General features: G+C 37.0%; 1 protein-coding gene across 2 annotated transcripts in view; it reads left to right on the forward strand.

The window, feature by feature from the left end:
- Window positions 1–21,290, forward strand: part of pds5a (PDS5 cohesin associated factor A) — a 210,302-nt gene that overhangs the window by 111,561 nt on the left and 77,451 nt on the right. For both annotated transcript variants that reach the window (XM_051928056.1, XM_051928057.1), the window contains exons 11-16: window positions 2,122–2,267; window positions 4,379–4,530; window positions 6,720–6,833; window positions 6,957–7,038; window positions 11,728–11,776; window positions 13,654–13,793. In XM_051928056.1, the coding sequence (XP_051784016.1) occupies window positions 2,122–2,267; window positions 4,379–4,530; window positions 6,720–6,833; window positions 6,957–7,038; window positions 11,728–11,776; window positions 13,654–13,793 (683 nt within the window). The remainder of the gene's footprint in view (window positions 1–2,121; window positions 2,268–4,378; window positions 4,531–6,719; window positions 6,834–6,956; window positions 7,039–11,727; window positions 11,777–13,653; window positions 13,794–21,290) is intronic.

Below are 21,290 nucleotides of genomic sequence, written 5' to 3' on the forward strand. Positions count from 1 at the left end.
AACTGCTGGTACAATTTCTGTGCTTTCTCACGGATGATGTTACCATCCAAGGGAATGTTCTTCCTGCAGTCGGTGATCTACAGTACCAAGGCAGATTCCATCCTGACAATATTTTTATTCCTTAACGGTCGTTACCTATTTGGCGCTATCACAGAAACTTACAGATATGGTACTCCAGATCGTTGCTTCGTTCTTTATGTAGCATACGGTGCTTTCATTAATGCCATAGTGGCGTGCTACTGCAGCATAACTTTTTAGTTCCTGGAGCAAATCCAGTAGTTCATACCTTCTCCTGGAGCGTTTTAAACTTCTTTTGGCGCTTAGGCTCATTTCCAGAAGCCTTAAAAAGTGCAGGGCGATTCAACACACATCGTGTGCGTTTAAAAATAACAAAACAATAACAAAATGGAAAACACGAGAACACTCAGATGGAGACGCGTCACTAAGCAGCAGTCAATCATCAGCAAGAAGAAATGAATAACGCTCTTGGATTGGCTACTTTCACCATCCCAAACCGCGGTGGTAAACCCAGTCACCTGGAGATGCGTCACATGGCAGTAATCAATCCGCAGCAAGGAGAAATGAATAATGCTCTCAGATTGGCTACTTTCACCATCCCAAACTGCGGTGGTAAACCCACTCACCTGGAGACACGTCACATGGCAGCAATCAATCAGCAGCAAGGAGAAATGCATAACGCTCTTGGATTGGCTACTTTCACCATCCCAAACCGCATTTCCCTCAGCAGTTGCTTCTTGTTCTCTCTACAGCACAGTATTGCCATGAAAAAAGCCATAAAAAATTGCAGAGGATATCTGTGCTTTCCGCTAACAATTAAGTTATTTTCTAAGAAAAAATCCGCGAACGACTGAGTCCATGAACCCTGAACCACGACTTTGCGGGGGTCTACTGTACTTTTATTGTTTGAAATGTTTTCAATTAAGAATTTATTTTTTTATTTATTTTTTTTTTTACACATTTTTAATTATACATCCAGCGATTTTTCAGTTCTAGTCAAGCATGGATTTGTCAGTACTTGCATCAAGAGACACAACAGTTTGATTAATAGTTTAAAAATTAAGGAAATGGCTGAAGAAGATTTGAAGACAACACAAACAGCTAAAACCACAAAAAAACAGGTGTTCTTTTATGTGATGTAGTCTAAAATGAATTTTTCAGTAAAGATGTTTTTAACTAGTCAAGTATCACGGCCTAAAATAATTAGCTAATAATTTAAACAGATATGCTTTTTAAAATAATAGTAATCGTGAAATTTTAAATATATAAGTGAAAATAAAAATGGAAATTAAATTTTAAATATGCAAGGAAATGTGAAGCTTTATTACGATGTTATGAGTTATTAAACTTAACAAAATGAGAAATATTACACCACCCCAGAATGGAATGTCCTTTTTAGGACAAAAAGAAACAATGGGAAGAAATCTAACACGTTTTACACGTAAGTATTTACACATAAGTATAAGTTCTTGAGCACTTTTGTTAGAACCAACTGAATATAAACCCAGTACGATTTTAAAATTAGTCAGACATCTTGAAAGTAGAAAGTAAGGTTTGAATTTGTTATTGTTGCTAAATTATTTTAAGTCAGTTTTCTGTATTTAACTGCATTACAGAAGCTATTAGTTATATAAGCAACAAGCTAAAAAATGGTATTAAGCATCATCTGCACTTAATCTTTTTTTATTGTACAGTATTCTATTTTGTGCTTTAACCCAAAACCCAGTTCTGTGATGAATATAATGTACTATATGTTCAAACTGTTCCCTATTAACATTAAAGGAGCTGACCCATTGCTTATTTATGTAAAGTCATTGTCAGTTAGTCTTTATTTTAACTTTTCACATGGTTGAATATACAAAATTCCATATTGTTGCTGTGTTTCTAATTAATAGACATATTGAAGTTTATTCAGTAGCTGAATACAAATTTTTCATGTCATTTAACAGAAATATGTTTATATTCCACAAAAGTGGTCATACAATATTTAGTGAATATTTTTACTACAATTGTTGTTGTTTTTTATTTATTAGAAAGTTACCATTTTATCATTATTTGAATTTTTATATTACTCTCCATTTTTTATTTGTTCCTTTTTGTTAGAGTTTCTTAAGGTTAGATCTCATGATCCTGAAGAAGCTATTCGGCATGATGTTATTGTTACAATAATAACTGCTGGCAAAAAAGATCTTTCACTTGTCAATGATCAGTTGCTTGGATTTGTGAGGGAAAGGACATTAGACAAAAGAGTAAGTGTGTTTAATATCTTTATTTTGATGCCTTCTTTGCCACATGTAACTGTTTTTTTTTCTTTATTCAGTAAAAGTATATCACTTTAACTTCTGTTTAAAAGCCATAAACTAAAATGGCAAGAAGTAACCTAATGTAAAGTTCATTCACTGAACAAATTATTAGAAACATCTGTACATCTGCTTTTCAATGGAATTGTCAAAACTGTGAATCATGCATGTACAGGTCAGGAGCCTCAATTAATAATCGCATCAAGCACCAAAATTGGGAAAAATGTGATCTCTGTGATTTCGACCATGATTGCAGGTGCCACACAGGCTAGTTTATTTCTGTAACTGCTGATATCCTGGGATTTTAATGCACAACCGTTTCTAGAATTTACTCAGAATGATGCAGAGAACAAAAAACCTATCTAGCGAGTGACAGTTATGTGGACAGAAGTGTCCTCTTGATGAACAAGGTCAGAGGAGAATTGCTGGACTGTTTCATACTGATACAAATGCTGATGTAACTCCAATAAACACTTTTTACCACTGTGGTGATCAGAAAAGCACCTCAGAATGCACAGCACATTGGACATTGAGGTAAATCACAGATGGGCTACAACATCAGAAGGCCACATTAGGTTCCACTTCTGTCAACAAAGGATGCAGTGGGCACAGGCTCTCCAAAGCTGTACAGGTGAAGTGTGGAAAACATGTAGGCTGGTCTGATCAGTCTCAATGTCTGCTGAGGCACGCTGATGGTTTGGTGCCAGCAGCATGAATCCACGCACCCGATCTCACTTGTGTCGACAGTCTAGGCTGGAGGTGGTGGTGTAAAGATGAGGAGAATGTTTTGTTGGCGCATGTTGGGTGGCCCATTTATACCAATCAATCACTGCTTGAATGTCATAATATATCTGAGTATTTATGCTGACCATGCGCATACCTTCATTGCCACAATTTACTCATCTACTAATGGCTTCTTCCAGCTTCATGATGCATCAAGTCGTAAAGCAAAGGTAGTCTCAGACATGTTTCATTAACATGATGGTGAGTTTAGTGTTATTTAGTGGCTTTCCCAGTCACTGGATCTGACTCCATTAGAATACCTTTGGGTTATAGTAGAAGGGGGATTTGTAATTGAATATTTATTGTAGGAATGTGCAACCTACAAATCTACAAAAATGTGGTGCAGTCATGTCAACATGGACCAGATACTCAGTGGTATGTTTCCAACATCTTGTGGTATCCATGCCACACATAATTGAGGCTGCTTTAAGAACCAAAGGAGCTCCTACCCCGTATTAGTATGGTGTACTTAATAATTTGATCAGAGTCTATAAATGTTTTATCACACACAAAAGTTAACACGAAGAGAAAAATCCTCAACTCCATAATAAAGAGCTCAGCATCCTAAGTGTCTTTTGTGAGAATATGCATGGTTTTTCTCCTCATGCTTTGCATTATCTTCTCAGCTTTCTTGTAGCAGAAGGGTTTATGCTCTCACCAAGAGCTTTTTGCTTCTGACACCCATTCATGTAAACCATATTATCTGCTTCTGGATCAAACATTACTCTTTCTGTTTAGTTTGTCTGTCTGTTGGCTATTGTATGAAACTTGTAGTTGACACTAATTACATCATATTATCTTGAAAGTGGTAGTCCACCTGTTGGTGACTGGCCATGTGATGGTTATTAGGGTTAATGTTAATCTTAATTCTCCTGGTCTAATCTATACACACAAGCCTTTTCAGTGATGTTTGTACTTGCGCACTTGATTCAAAGCCTTAATGTAAAAATGGTAAAGAATGTGTATGAAATTTGTACAGTCATAGTTGTACTTTTAAATGTGCACCTGTAAAATGTGCAAGATTTCTACTATCATTTATTAAAGAAATTGTCATATTTTATGCTGCTGTACATAACATAAATATGGGTTTCAGTTATTGATAAATTAACCATCAATAATTGCATCTACTTGAAATTTTTACGTACAATATTGAAAATAGCTACTCTGTTCTTTTTTTGGAACTTACCAAAGCCAGGTGGCTTAAACTTCCACTGTACTTTTTTTTTTTTTTCTTTTTTTTTCTACCACACTCTAATCGGATTTATTTCGGTTTATAGTGGCGTGTTCGGAAGGAAGCAATGATGGGCTTAGCGCAACTTTATAAGAAGTACTGTCTTCATCATGAGGCTGGGAAAGATGCTGCCCAGAAAGTGAGCTGGATTAAAGACAAACTGCTGCACATCTATTATCAAAACAGCATTGATGACAAGTAAGCCAGCACCATCACAGCCCATCATTATATTTCTTAATTTCGAACATTTGTCTTTACATTGTCACAACGGTTTATAATTAACTTATTTTGTATCTGACAAAAAAAGTTATTTATTACAACCATGTGTATATTTTACTAGATGGATTATACAGAAAATGATCAAATTAATGACGAGTTTTTTTTCATAATTCTTAACTGCTTTTCCATTATGTAATTTTGTTTCTCATATGGTGTACAAAAAATAAGAGTACCTTTCTGGATAGCAATAGAATCACTTTAAAGAGATGTCCATTCTTGAAGTACACATGTTTCTGCTGAGAAATTTAGACTTCATGATATGTATCTTGCTATTACTGCTTCATTGTAAAGATCTAAGTTAAGACTGGCTAGAATATTATGCAATGTGGCAATGAAAATCTGATTTTATTTTTTGAGCAGCTCACATTGCCTGCTTAAAATAAAACACAGATCTTTCAGTATAGGAGGGGGAAAGTACCTTCCTTAGGATAAAACCACATTGTAATACATTATATACAGTGAGCCAGTAAACAGCTCTGGAAAAACAATTTTCTGGTTAGAGGGCAAAATGGCAAAAAATATAATTTGGTTGCAAAAGTTACTTTTTGTCTTTATGACTTCCTCTTATCCTGTCTTCATCTACACAGTTCCTCTTATCTCACTGGCCTTAGACTACCATTATTTTGCCTTCAGTCCTTTATATGTCTAGGTGACTGACACTTGCTTGTTCACCAGTCAGAGGTCCATGTGTAGGGACAGAATTTTGCTTTTTCTTTGAAAGATTAAGAATTCACTGTCAAGGTAACATGTTTAGACTTTGCTTGCTGCAAACTACAGTATTTCCTTATGGATTGAATCATTACAATTCAGAACTGATTCCCACTTTAGCTGTTGCTGAATGTGTAGTGTAGTACCCTACAGCAGAAGTCCATTTATTTTAAAGTGTACACCTCAGCAGATGATGGCTGTGAAACTGCCTTTTCATCTAGGGATTTCCTCCCTATTTCCTGAATAGGGCATTTGGTTGGGTATCCTCATAGTTTTCTTATCCATGAAGTAATGTACATTAATCCTCACTTCATTTTATGGTTAGTATGTTACTCTGCATTTGTGTTCGACCTTAGCTCAGTCATCTTAAACATTTAGATTGTATTATTCTGGTTATAACCCATTCCATTATGTTAGCTAACAAATGCTCATTTTGGGCTGAATACTGGTGGGTTTTTTTTGTTTTTTTTAAATTATTGCTTCTGTCAGTTACTGTGGTGTCCTCCATCCATGAAAAAAAGTGGCAGCCTTACAACAACTCCATGCCAGTAATGACATTAAATAGACAAAACTGCTCAATGGTAAAATGCTAAGGGGTACTTACAGCAAAACAACAATACGTTTAATTCATGTTGCTTAATAGGGAAAAAATATTTAATTCATTTATTATTTGGTTCAAATGCTGTGAATATAGAATTACATTTTTAAAACAAGTGGTCACTTGAAAATAATACACAGATAAGCCAAAACAATGTGATCACCTGCCTAATATGCTGTTGCTCCCCTGTGTGCTGCCAGAACAGCTTTGACCCAAAGGAGCATAATCTGAAAGACCTCTGATGGTTCCCATAAATTGTAAGGTGGAATTGACCTCTCGCATTGATGAGTCTTGGCATCCCAACATCCTGTTGGTGGTAGATGGTTTTTCCCTCTTCAAACCACTGTCCGTAGGTCTTATCAAAGTCTTTACACCTTCCCTTACCTTCTGTATATCATCATGTCATCTACAAGTTACCTAATGTCAGCTTACCATCTAATGTACTTCTGAATTCTTCATGTCATTCATTTCATGTGGGATTGGTTATAATGTTTTGGCTCATTAACGTATGTGGCTAACCTGTTTTTCTTTGTAAATAATTATTATACTGTGTGTTTTCATAGTGTCCTTTAATTCCTTGCTTTCCATTAAGCATTTTTGAAGCTGCTCAGTTGTCAATAATATTATATAAAATAAATTCAAAGAACATTATACTTTGATTACTTTCACAGCTGAGATTTTAGCACTTACATAGCTAGTAGATACAAGTTGCTTTTTCATTTTTATATCTAAGAAGGGAAGAAAATATATTTTTAAACACTTTTACTAAATCTTGTTTTTCACACATTCCTTTCTGGAATAGGTTGCTAGTGGAGAAGATCTTTGCTCAATATATGGTGCCTCATAATCTAGAAACCCAGGAAAAAATGAAGTGTCTGTATTACTTGTATGCCAGCCTGGATCCTAATGCAGTGAAGTAAGAATTTGTTTTATCATTATTTATACTTTTGTTATGAGTACTGGAAAGTATCTTGGTGGTAGATATTTTTAAGTAATTGCTAGACATGTTTATTGTAAGATATTTTTTTGTATTCTTCAGAGCTCTAAATGAAATGTGGAAGTGCCAGAACATGTTAAGAAGTCATGTACGAGAGCTTCTGGACTTACATAAACAACCCACGGTAAGCATGCTTTAATTTTCGATCTGAATAGTATGGATGTCACAAGAACCGATTTATTTTTTTTCCAGTACCAACTCAGTATTACAATACCAAAAATTAACATTACTCGATTTTTTTTACAGCATTGGTACCACAATGATAAATGACTGTGTAGACTTATTACTTTGGAAGGCACAATAATACTTGATAAAAATGTGAGTAAAAACTATACATGAAAATGCCTATCAGTGCTCCTGCAGCACCTTAACACATCTTCAAAAGAAAAAAGGCATAAGTCGTGTTTAGAAATGAACATTTCAGTGCATGATTACTGTAATTATGCTTATCTTTTAAAAAGAAAAAAAAGGCATACCACCCATTATGGAGTTAGCTCAGAAATAGATTTGTGTGTGCTGTAAGAGCACATGATGTCACAGATTAGGTGCAAGTTGTAATTGTGTAACTTGATGCTTCAAAGCATATCTCATTAGTACTACACTATGTACTGTGTTAACAGAACAGCATCACATCATCACAGATATGCATATTTATAGGAATACTGGCGAAAGAGCATACTTTTTTTTTTTTTTTTTGGTTGGAGGTAGGGCATCACTCCTGAAAGATGATGTGAAGGCACAGCCAGAGTATCATATGTGGTACATTGGCGAATGTAATACGGTCTCTTGGATACAATTGATTATAACCAACACCAGTACAGTAAATGTTCTAATTCTGGATTTCTCCACTAGCTAAGCAGTAACAAAAGTCTGATTACTCATGTTGGTCTGAAATCAGAACAAACTGTGTACTTGGAAGATTTCTTGAATAATGGATTAATGCAAAACTGACCCTCCACAAAAATATTTTAAAAACTCTACTTAATGTGAAATAATCATGGAATAAATTTATTTGCATGTTCCTTGTGTCAGTGCATGTCAACATCCATTAAAAATTGGTTTTGACTTGTATTTGTTTAATTTCTGTGTGAATACCTATATTTCCTGAGTGAAGGACACCGGCCAAATGACAGTGTATTTAAGTCGTTAATCTTTTGGCAAGCTGATGACCCAATTCTTCTCTTTAATTAGTTGCTTTCAGATTTTTCTGGGAATGCAGCTTTCTGCGCCCCGGACCCTCCTACATTTATTTGCACCGAATTAGTATTGTTTTAGGTTTTTTTATCTAAAGTGAATGGGCAATCGTCAACGCACTACTTTATGTTCATGTCAATGTTTCACAGTTCACACCTGCCATTAATGTATCTCCAGATGAGCGAGTGTGACTTTAGGAAGAAGGCATCTTCAAGTGAAACACCCTTTCCTATATTGTTCACTTGAAGGAAAAAAAGATAAAGGAGCTCGGACCAGACCAACCTGACTTAAGAATTCAGCAGCAGGCCAAATGATCAAGGATGAACGTGCACATGGACTTTTTCCCCACACAAGCTCCGCAGGTGGTTGAGACCTGTCTGAGAAGGATAGGTCTCCTTGGAGAAGCTGGCATAAAAGCAGTTTTGCGATAGTCATGTTAGAGCATTTTGGACGTGTCTCCTGGCTGGTACACTCCATCTGCCCTGGGTGTGTGGTTACCAGCGAGCCTCACAAGGCAGTGGGCATGCAAGTTGCCTCTGAGGCAGAGTGGGGTGGGCAGGGGACAAAGCAGCTTGAGGTGCTACCAAAGTGCTCACTAAGTTCCATGCCTGTGAACAATGATCTCTGAGCTCCTTTTTACCAGTTTCTCCATTAGTCCCACACCTTCATGCAGCTTAGCAAGTGTATGAGATATACTGTATATGTATTTCTGGTTAATAAGATATTGGTGTGCCTTGGGATGTTATTAGGTCACAAAAAGTGTGCCTCTACAGAAAAAGTTATTGGAAGATGACTGAGGAAGGGTGAAGACATTATGGTTTGGTTTTGGCAGAATGGAGAACAAGGCAATTTAGAAATGGGTGTAGTTTAAAATTTGGGTGGCAGGTACACCTGTTAGAGGTATGGGTAGAATAGTGACTGTTAATATCATGGACTGACATTTTGAAGCACAGTAGAAATGGGAAAGCTGGCATCAGATTGGGCAGCATGGTGGAAAGAGTATAATAGATTTTATTCTGGATTTGTCCAATGGGTCTGGCACTGGACAGGCCAAGATGTGCATTGACACTATGATGAGGATCATAACAGCATGTTGAATGACCAGGTAGATATGAGAGGCACTATATAATGCATAGGTATGAAAGGCACTATATAATAAGTGCTGCTTCATTTCTTCCAACCAACCTCTAAGTTGAGTATTAGTGTACTATGCTGGTAAAAATATAGTAAAATGTACCTCAGATTAAAAAACAAAACAAGCAGAGAAACACTTTATTAAGGCACATTGTACTAAAGCCAACCAGATATTGAGTGTATTGTACTTCCAGCCATTGGCTGAAAACTCTCTCAGAGCTCAGTGGATGATGCTTTGTCATCTTAGAAGATGCATGTCCTGCCAGGAGAGACATGCTGAAAGCAAGACTATACATTATCACATTGTCTAATGATAATCATTGACTTTGCTTTCAGTGGGGAAAAGTATAGTTTAAAAAAAAAAAAAAAAGTTTTTTTTAAAATGGTACATCTCATTGTTAGAACCATGCAAGGTTCTGTTTGTAGTAATATGAAAGATAGATGCATTATTGCGGTATTAATCAATCTACTGGTTAATGGTCCATTAGTCATCCTGTGCTCACCACTTTGTGCACATGTATGCATTACCAGGTGTAATGAGTAATTTTTGTACCCCACAGTCCACATAGGAAAACTCTCTGTACACTGCAAGATTATCTTGAATAAGGAAAATGCCTCCTTCTGACACTCTAGGTTGAAATTTGCATTTAACTGTGTTAGGCTTGCCAAAATGTTTCTCCTTATACTGTCAATTAATGCATGAAAAAGTAGAAATAATATTTACTTGTAATTGCCCAGTCCTTCAGTGAGGTGTTACCCACCCCACCCCCATTGATGTCCATATGTGCTTGTGATACTGTATATGCATAGTACATACAATGGGTATAGAAAAGAATCACCCCTTTTGAAATTTTTTTTTTGTTGTTGTTGCTTTATAACCTTAAATGAAAACACACTAACCAATATTTTTTCCAGCTTTACTTACTCAATGCAATCTATAACATCCAAGTGAAAAATTTCACAGCTACAGTTCAGAAGAATCTTAAAAAATAAAAAACAAGAAATACTGAAATGAATAAAGGATCACCCCCTCCTAAACAATATTTGTATACTCAATCAGGTGTAAGTAACCTTAATTTCCATTTCAGTTGTAATCAGTGTGATTAGTGAAGCAACTGACTATGCGTGGCAAGCCACTTTCAAAAGATCTCGGGAAAAGAGTTGTGGACAGACATAAGGCAGGAGATGGATACAAAAAAATCTCAAAGGCTTTATCAATCTAACAGAACACAATAAAGTCCATAATAAAGAAGTGGCAAGTGTTTGGTACTACTTGGACCCTCCCTGGATCCAACCATCCCTCTAAACTGGATGTCAGAGCAAGGAGGAAACTGGTAAGCGAGGCTACCAAGGGGCCAATGGCCACTTTGAAGGAGTTACAGGATATTATGGCAAAGAGTGGTCATTGTGTACATGTGACAACAATTTCACAAGCGCTCCACAATTGTGGCTTGTTCTGGAGGGTCGCAAGGAAAAAGCCACTTCTGAAGAAAGGCCACATTAAGAGTTGTTTGAGCTTTGCCAGAATGCACCTTGAAGATTCTGATGCCAAGTGGAAAAAGTCTTATGGTCAGATGAGACCAAAATCGAACTATCTGGCCTCAATACGAAATGGTACACCTGGCGGAAATCCAATGCACTCACTATCCACAACACATCATTTCTACAGTAAAGCATGGAGGTGGCAGCATCCTGTTGTGGGGGTGTTTCTCTGCCGTAGGGCCTGGGGCTCTCGTTAGGGTAGAAGGAAAAATGGATGGGGCAAAATACTGTCAAATTCTTGAGAAAAACCTGCTACCCCCTGCCAGAAAGTTGAAGATGGGCAGAATTTTCACCTTTCATCATGACAATGACCTGAAGCAAACAGCAAAATTGACCACACAGTGGCTGAAGGAGAAAAAAGTAAATGTCCTCTTGTGGCGCGGTCAGATCCCAGACCTAAATCCCATTGAAAATCTGTGGAAGATTTGATGATAGCAGTCCACCAACACTCACCATCCAATTTGACGAAACTTAAAACAGTTCTGTAAAGAAGAGGGGCAAATATTGCTCAATCTAGATGTGCAAAGCTGATAGAGAAGTATCCCAACAGACTCAAGGCTGTCATTAAAGCAAAAGGTGATTAAACAAAATATTGACATTGGGGGTGATCCTTTATTAATCTCAGTATTTCTTGTTTTTGTTTTTTGTTTTTTTTTTTTTTTTGTTTTTTTTATATATAATTTTTCTGAACTGTGATATCTTTCACTTTTTGCGTGTGTTTTCATTTTAGGCTGTAAAGCAAAAAAAAAAAAGGGAATATTTCGAAGGGGGCGATTCTTTTCTATACCCACTTTATACATGAAGAAGAAAAATCCATACGTTTCTATCCTTTATACCTAGTAAATTATAATATTAGTGTCCTCTTTCCTTAATTTTAATGTATTAAATCATATTTTTGCTGTCTTCATATTAAAATTATGCTATTTGTCTTTCTCGTTTACAGTCTGAAGCAAATAGCTCAGCAATGTTTGGCAAGCTGATGACCATAGCAAGTAAGTTTTTGAAAATTATTTTAAAGCTTTACATTAAAAGTTTAATGCTGTGTGTATCACTAAAAGTGTTTCTATGTCATACAGTAACCTTTTATAGTTTTATTTCCTGTTTGTGCCTCTTGTTTGTTTGAGCATTTGTTCCTTCAGTTTACAAGGCAAGTTCACATTTATTTACTTATGAGCTCACTGAAATATTTACCAGAACTAGTTTTGTTCCCACTAAACAGTATATGTATAAATTTTAGCTTGTACCAACATATCTACTTTATTGAACATAAGATACAATCTCCTTTACCATTAGAAACTCCTAATCCTATTAATTGTTAAAACATGTAATGCATACTTTTTGAGGGCACTCTGCTTTTTCCTATGACTGTAGACTACATTTTCAAGTGCAAGCTTTTTATTTTTGAATCATAAGCCTGTTAGTCTGAACTTTTTTTCTTCAAAACAAGAAGAAAGTAACGGGTAAAGAAGCTACTATGTAGCAAAAATACTGAATTGTTAGAACTGAAAAGCATTTTTCTTGCAATGAACTGAGCTTTGTGTTTCTTTTGTTGTAGTAAAATTATTTTAAACTAGTTTTTTTTGGAAATGCGTTAAGTCCATACAAACTGTTTTTCTGCTAGTTTTTTGCTTTGTATAAAAACAAGCATTTTATGAAATTAATAAATGTTTTAAAAGTGTGTGTACATGTGTTTATATGTATGTATGTGTCTTACTTAAGTATAACTGTTATCTAATTGTTTTGAGCCTGAACCAGGATTATGAATTCTGCAATACTGATTTTTTTTTTCCTGTTTGTAGCCAGAAATTAGCTGCTCTGTACAAAATATGAATAAAAAATTTCTAGTATTTATGGTTTATTACACATTCTACTTATTTCAGAACTAAGTCAACATGAATATTGAAAATTCTCAAAACATGTATTGTGATGTCATTGAATTTCTAACAAAACAGAATATTCTCTTGGAGATTCACTTCAGTGGTTTTCAAGTTCAATCTTGGTGCCCTCCGTGCTTATACGCTTTTATCACAACCAGTTTCTTTTTGTAATTGGATTTTTACCTATCTTCACTGGGCGATTTCCCAGTTTCTGTGTTTGTTGGATGAAGTTTGTGTTTCTTAAATGGTTCAGTTAATGCTTTTTATGTTGCGTTTTATTGTTTTGTTCTTTTTTCTTTTTCTTATGTAAGTAATTTCCTAATAAACTGGATAACACTGAGATAGCCGCTGGCCTTTAACATTTAGTGTTTGCACTGAAGTCTTTGCCATTCTTCATTGTCAGTATTCATATACAATTAGAAGACAAAACTATAAAGTTGTTAATCACAAACTGAAGAACAATACCGGGCCAGGAGTTTAAAAATATAATAGAAAATGCAAATATTAAATCTTTATAAATATAAAGCTTACACTGCTTCTGTATTCTGAATGCAAAATAAGAGAGGGAGGAGGAATGTTCAGCTAAACTAACAGTGATATCAAAAGTAAAAATGACTTGCTATTTATAGCAATTCTGTGGCCGTTTGGGCCCCAGGACTGAACTTGAAAATCACTGGCCTAGTCAAAATATCATAAGATTAGTCCGTTCATGTGTCAGTCAAGAAATCTACAGAATTATGTCATAACAGGATGTCCGCTAAAAGTAACTTGGGGATCTAGCAAGCCTTTGACTTAGGCAGCTATTGTTTTAAATTGTGACAGATTCAAAGAATAACTGCATGTAAGATGATCTTAATAGGTCAAATTCAAAATGTTTTGATTACACAGCTTACATTTGCTTTGCATCTTCTCCTCACTCAATCCTTTCCATACATTAGTACATTTAGCAAGATGTCTTTTTGATGTGTGTTTATATTTTGCTTCAAATACAGAAAACCTTCCAGATCCAGGCAAAGCTCAAGATTTTGTAAAAAAGTTCAACCAGGTGTTAGGTGAAGATGAAAAACTGAGGTCCCAGTTGGAACTCCTAATCAGTCCTACATGTTCATGTAAGCAGGCTGAAGTATGTGTGGTAAGTCACCTTTTTTATTTAATAAGATATGACCTGGACCACTTTCATTGTAATGTATTCTTTTCATTAAAATTTCCACCTGAATAACAACATATATGCAGGGAGCAAAAATAATAAACGTTCGGTTCCCTGTTAAGTACACATATTTGTATGTTGATACCTGTATTTGATTGTTTTGATTGTTAGCTGCTATTGATCTAATTCATGTTTAAATGTACAGTGAAGGAAAATACTCTTTTGCCATTCTGCATTAATACAACTCAAAACCTAACCAGTATATTCCACTGTCCATATCACTGTGGATATGTGTCTGCCGTTTCATTAATATAAAAGTAAATGTTTATATAGACTTTTGACTCTTGTATTTTTGGTGAATTAGAGATGATTTGCCAGTTTGTGTAGGAACACATTTTGACCTTTATTATACTGTGACTCCAAGCCAGTAACTTGTGTACTAATTCAAGTATAGAAGCTTACCTGGGTAATTCCATGTCAAATTATCACACTTTTGGACCTCATCGTCACAGATTTCAACAAAACTTGGCATGCTGATTTGGTCATATGAGTCACACATGGAACTGAAATTGCAAGTGTTTTGGATCAGTGTTAAGGGAGATTTAAACTAATAAAGTTTGAACTTATTCTGAAGGGGGTGGGGAGATTGACTTTGACTTGCTGTATCTCCCTAACTATAAGTTGCACCGAAATGGTTCTCATACCATTTTAAAGCTCTTTTCCAGCACTATATTTTGCGTAAACACGGTGCTATCCCCAAAATGAAAAATTACCATGTTGTTGAGTGATTGTATTATTAAAAATTGAACAGTGAAAACTGTATTTTTTTAACTAAAGCTATCTAATGTCATGAACATCTCCAGATAATTTGGTCTTTGTTTTTTGAGTCGTTGCTGAGCTATCATTACTTATAGGTGGCATTACATGGTTTCATATCACTAATGGGCCTTTTTCATAGCAGCCATATTGACAAGAAAATAGTATTGCAAGCACAGGTATAAGTATTCACATTAAGGTTCCAGTTACGATGCACTGAAATTGAACAGAAGCTTCATTAATGTAATTAATGACACTTGTGCTTGCCATACTATTTCATGTCAAAATGGCTGCTGTGAAAATGGTCCATTCCAATGTGGCTAATAAATTCCAGTGCTCCACCCTGCATTAATCATAAGGGAGTGAGGTGTACAAATTATTCAGATGTAATCAGTAAACAGCAGATGCTGTCAATTATCTGGTTCAGATAAAAGCATTCTTTGCTGCAACAGCACCATACATTTTCACCATCTCTTTGGCAGAGAAGTTGATTAGACTCAATTGGGAATCTTCGTGTGACCCTTTCAAATGTCATCTCAAGAAGGATGACCCATGCTTTAAGAGATGTGCCTGAGACAGCAATACAGGATCACCCAGGTCTCAATTTAAGGTCAGGTCGGCGCATCTGCAGAAATTGCTGTGTGAGACTATTAAAACTCATACCTGAGAACAAACGGAGCAGTCAGTCTGACTCTTCCTGTAGTGACTTAGCAGACCATTCTGATCCTGAACTTATTGCAGGTCCCCCTCAACATCTGGAGATGAAGATACTTGGTTTGGATGTGTTGAAGAAAGTGTGCCCAGTACTGGAGAGTTGAGACTGAACTTTTTATATCCTCATGGACCATATCCATCCTACTTATTCCCATACCATCCTGATACACTTGTCCATGGATCGTCAGGATGTGCTTTTAATAGTTGAACCTGTGACAGCAACAGGATGGTCATATACAATTTCAAGCAACGACACAATTGCTGCATCACAGGCTCTGATGAAGTGTAAATCGAGGGTGTAACAGTTTTGTTCTTCTCACCTTACCATTCAAACAGTACAGCTTGTACATAACTTATTCATGACTCCATCAAATTTGAATTTCTTTCCTCACTCTAGAGCCCATCTAGTTTCAGATTAGTTTTTGTGTCAGTTTTTCAGGTTTAAGAGGAAAGGCTTGATCTATATTTTCTAAAAACATATAATGAAAGAGTGCATGATCTCATATGATTTACTTAATTCAAGGCCATTTTTAGTAGGCTGGTGTCTCTCAAGTAGTCAAGTGTGAACTGAAGAGAAAAACTAAAATTTTTCTGATTTTTACCAGTAATTCTTTATTTTAGTTTAGAATTATTGATATTTTATTCATTTTTAACTAATTTGCATTTATTTCTATTAAAATTTCTATTTTCACTACTAATTCTGGCTTTAGTTTTATTTTTCATGAACCATAATAACCCTGTACTATTGACTGATCACTAACTGCTATTCAACAGCATTGTAAAGAATTGTTATAGTTTTGCCTTTTAATATTACTTTTTATTTCTATATTTTTTCTGACCTTGCTTGGAAATTCAGTTTAGTTTGTTTTCCTTCGTGTATTTTTTGTTTTAATTTAGTTTTTATTTCACAGACATTTCTGTTTTATTTTTTTGATATATAACAAGCGCAAAGAAAGGCGGTACGTAAATCACTTTCTATGTCTCACGCTTTACGAGCCTGAATTCAGCTTGCTCTGTCACTGCAAATGCTGTGTGAGCACCCTACCCTCTGTCACCAGCCACCGTTCACTGGATTAATATATGCAGGTGGCTCGTGGTGAATGACTTTCTGGTTTAGAGTTAAAATTTACAAGTGTTAAAGACTAATGGCAAGAATATTCATTCTAAAACTAAAATATTTTGAATAAATTTTCATTTTATTTCAGTTAGTCTTTCCTGCTACGTTAATAGTTTAGATTTAGTTTTTTATTTTGGTTTTGTTAATATATTTGTTATCGAAAATGTTTTTAAATAATAGTTTCAGTTTTGATTTTAGTTTTCGTTAACTATAATAACTAATAACCTTGATCCACACTTTAAGTAAAACTGATCAATTTTAAATAAAGAAAAAATAAAGTATAGTGTGATGCTTTGGCATGGAATTTACCCACCTTGTCGCATAACACACTCCAAATGAAGGAAAACTAAAATGTATATAAAATTAATATATCTGACAGAGATGGCCCACCATGCTTTATAGCCTATTAAAAAAAACAAATAAAAAAACAAATAACCAAATCCCAGGTAAGTAACAAAGTAGACTGGTTAGTAAATGCACACGTGTATTTTTTTTCTGTTGTAAAATATTGCGTTAGAACCACTAATATAAAGTATCATCATTAAAGTCATGTGTGCACACTGACTCCACATATAGTGATCTTACAGTCCCATGATTCATCACATCTCTTGCTCTGTCTCCACTCGTTTAACCATATTACCTGTATGAAAGTGAATCTATGTGCGTGAAATTGGTGTTGGATTTGTTGTTATGTAGGGCTGTCAGATCAAATGCCGGTTTTTGAATATAATTGTTTTATTTAAAAAAAAAAATGCTTATTTGAAGGCAAAAGCTGACACTTGATTGTCAAAGTATAGTTGTTTATTTTAACTGCACTAATTTTGGCATCTTGTTACTCCAGATGGACTGTGTAACGCTGCAATATTTTGTAGATCTGTTTTTGTGCTTTTACTTCCACAGTCAACTTTTCATAATTTCGAATATTTAGCTTATCTTCATTAATAAAACTTTGAGCCAGATCTTTTCACTCTGCAGTGTTTTTATTACTCCATTACACTGCACTTTGATCTTCAAGAGTTCAAACAGCATTTTTTCCAAACAGATCTTCTTTTACCTAAAGGTATTGTTTTGCATTGGATTCTAACCCATTCACTCTTAAACCTATGATCGCTGACTGCTGTTTAGTGCTACAACCTTCTCATTAAAGCAAATGGAGTATAACGGTCATAATTGTCCTTTCATTAAAACACTTTTAAACCCCCGCTTTAGAGAACTGCATTAGTCAATACGCTGTGTTTCTCGATTAATCTTTGTCTTTACATGGCTGCTGATTTGACACACAATGCCTACATCAATGAAGTTGTAATTTAAAATATTTGGCACACCATTATTAAAATACTGCTTTATCTGTAAAGGAGAAAAAAAAAAGTAGACACTGATTTGATACTAATAAAGATCGCGCTTTTCTGGAATGGTATGCTGCCCACAGGATATTTCCAGAATAATGAAACCGGTCTACCTGCCTCTCATATTTTACTTTGCTCACTATACCTACCCCTCTGCCTGTGCATGGTTGGTACAAATGCAGTATCCCTCACCCTTGTCACACAAATCTTTCTATAGAGGTGCTTTGTACCCTCACAAAAAGTGCTTTGGGTTGCACCCTAACCCTGCTTTCCATTTCTCACAGCTGTCCATGGGGCAGCACGATATGTCACAATACTTCTGTAAGCACAGGATACCATGTGAGTTTTACTAATGTTACCCACACAACATTGTTATAAGCGCTTTATGATTTGCAGACAACACTTTTTTTTTTTTTTTAATATAAACCAGCCAACCCGCGGCGTAACATACGCCGCATAATTATGTATTGATGGGTGAACACTTGCTGAACGACACATTTGCCCAAATGGGGTGGGTTTGTGGATACCACTGTGATTGAATGAAAAGATGGACCTCTGGAGAGAGCATCATACAATTGTCCGTGACTGAAAGCGGGATAGTCTGTGACGATGGAGGCCACACTGGTGAAAGTTACTTCATCGGTAGGGATAAGTTTCAGCACTTGTTCATTAAGGTGTAGCGAGTCTTCGTTGTTGACGCTTAATATAGCTTGCGTACTGAGTTGTTCCGGAGTCACAGTTGAGAAACACTTTTTTAATGTCTTTTAAGCACAGGGAAAAAAATTAACATGTGAAACATCCGTAATGTAATAAGCCACCAAGAAAAGTAACATTGCAACAATGCACGCTACGATCCGATTGCTGTAAACAGAAGTGAAAACAAAATCAAGGCCGGTGCATTCTTTAACTGCCTTGTAGCGCAATGGAAGTGCTGCTGTTTTGCAGTAAGGAGACTGTGGAAGATTTTGGGTTCGCTTCCCGGTTTCTCCCTGTGTGGATAGCGCTTTGAATACTGAGAACACCAATCAATCAATGTAATGAAGTATTATTATTGTTATGCGTCCAGTGGTCTCTCTCTCGCGCACCTGTATGCATGTGTGTGTCGCTTGCTCTCTCTTGCTCGCTGCACGTGTTCCTGCAGGCATACCAGTAAGTGAATGAAAAGATGGAACTCTGGAGAGAGCAACATACAACTGTCCGTGACTGAAAACTGGTTTTGGCAGATACATGCACATCTTTTTGAAAGTTTGGCCCTGTGCCTTATCAATTGACATCGCAAAGGCAAATCTAACAGGAAATTGTCTTCGTGTTAAAGTAAAAGGCAAATTATCCGCGACAAACAAACTGTTTTACACGCTGCATACCAACCCGCGGCGTAGTATACGCCGCATAATCACGCGCTTTTTTAAGCAGAGGGAAAAAATGAACATTTGCAAAATCCGTAACGCCGCTTTCAGTAAGTACAATGCACACGCGTTTAATTTGTCAGGAACTTTTTGCCAGCCGTCTTTTCTGGTTTGGGCTGCTTTTGCAGTGTTACCGCTTGTGCATATTAAATCTTGAAATCCTTCGAGTAACTAATTAACTAACTAACACCCACCCACCCAGCTTGTGAGAAAAAAATGTGCCCGTTCATTCATCATTTTGATGCAGCCTATCAAAGACTTGCTGATCATGTTTTTTAGACTCAATATACAGTGGAACCTCAGTTCACGACCATAATTCGTTCCAAACCTCTGGTCGTAAACCGATTTGGTCGTGAACCGAAGCAATTTCCCCCATAGGATTGTATGTAAATACAATTAATCCATTCCAGACCGTACGAACTGTATGTAAATATATTTTTTTAAAGATTTTTAAGCACAAATATAGTTAATTATTACACCATAGAATGCACAGTGTAATAGTAAAAACATTGAATAACACTGACACAAACACCCACCCTCCCCAGCCACCCCCCCTCTCTGTCTCTCAGCAGCACGCGAGCCTCCCCAGCCCTCTCTCTCTCTCTCAGCAGCACACGAGTCTCCCCAGCCCCCCCCTCTCTCTCTCTCTTAGCAGCACCTGAGCCCTCTCCCCCTCTGTCTCTCAGAAGCACGCGAGCCTCCCCAGCCCCCCCCCCTCCCTCTCTCTCTCTCTCTCTCTCTCTCTCTCTCTCAGCAGCACGGGAGCCTCCCCAGCCCCCCCCCCCATTTTTCTCTCTCTCTCTCTCAGCAGCACGCGAGCCCCCTCTGTCTCTCAGCAGCACTCGAGCCTCCCCAGCCCCCCCCCTCTCTCTCTCTCTCTCTCTCTCTTAGCAGCAGGCGAGCCCCCCCCCCTCAGCAGCGCGGGAGCCTCCCCAGCCCCCCCCCTGTCTATCTCTCAGCAGCACGCGAGCCCCCTCCCCCTCCGTCTCTCAGAAGCACACACGAGCCCTCTCTCTCTCTGTAACATTGCCGCAGTTGTATAAACACTTTTTTTTTTTAATGAGTTTTAAGCACAGGGAAAAAAAGGAACATTTGAACAAATCCGAAATTTATTTAAAAGCCAACCAAGATAGTAACATTGCAGGAGTTCACCATTTTTAATCAGGCGACTGACAGTAGTGGAGTCAGGCACAGAGAAGGTCAGCTGCTGAGAAAGCGTCTCGACTGTTGCAGGGCGGTGAAGCAGGTGAGACGCTAATGAAAAAGAGGCACAGGGCTCATTGTTTTTTAAAGACTGCTTCCTTCATTGTGTTTTAACCTCAGTTTTAAAGGATTGCGCGGCTCTCTGTCGCGCTGCCTGGGTGTGTCCCTCTGTTTCCCTGTCGCGCTGCCTGTGTGTGCGTGGCTCTCTCTCTTGGGCTGCCTGTATGTGCCTCTGTCTCTCTCTGGCGCTGCCTCTGTGTGAACCAAGGTTCCACTGAGGTTGACTAATGAAAAGTCAACGTGGCTCAGAGGTCCATGTGTACTGTTGCACAGACGAACATAAATGACGCCGTTTTTTCTGAGGCGCACGTCCAAGGTGGTGGGCGTGCCTCTGCGAGTTGTCGTCGTATCCAATGGTCATAGAGTTGGTGGGCATGGCTCCTTCCTACTTGTCGGCGGCTTAGTGAATCCACGCCCCTTCCTGCGTGCTTTCAAGGGTGTCTTGTTTTGGTGTGCGTGCTTTCATGGGTGTCTTCCCCTTCTGGCGGCGACTTTGTGAATTATATATATAGATAATACTGTATTAATGGTGTAATGAAGCCTGTTGCCAGCATGTATGGCTCATCAGGGTTTCAGCTCCTTTTGGTATTTGCTGTATGACTCTCTGTCCCAAGAAGGACTTGCTGTTGGTACTAGACTGAAAAAAAAAAAAGGTGGTGATGCAGATCCTAGGGATTTTGATGCCTTTTATATTCATGTAACACCCAAAATTGTTAAGTTCTAATATATTCAAATATTTTTAACTGCAATATTGCTAACTGCAAACATTATTTTTTTAACTAATTTAACAGCCCTAGTATGCTGACTTGTGTGTGCTCTC

This window comes from Erpetoichthys calabaricus, chromosome 5 (assembly GCF_900747795.2).
Source record: "Erpetoichthys calabaricus chromosome 5, fErpCal1.3, whole genome shotgun sequence".
Taxonomy (NCBI): domain Eukaryota; kingdom Metazoa; phylum Chordata; class Cladistia; order Polypteriformes; family Polypteridae; genus Erpetoichthys; species Erpetoichthys calabaricus.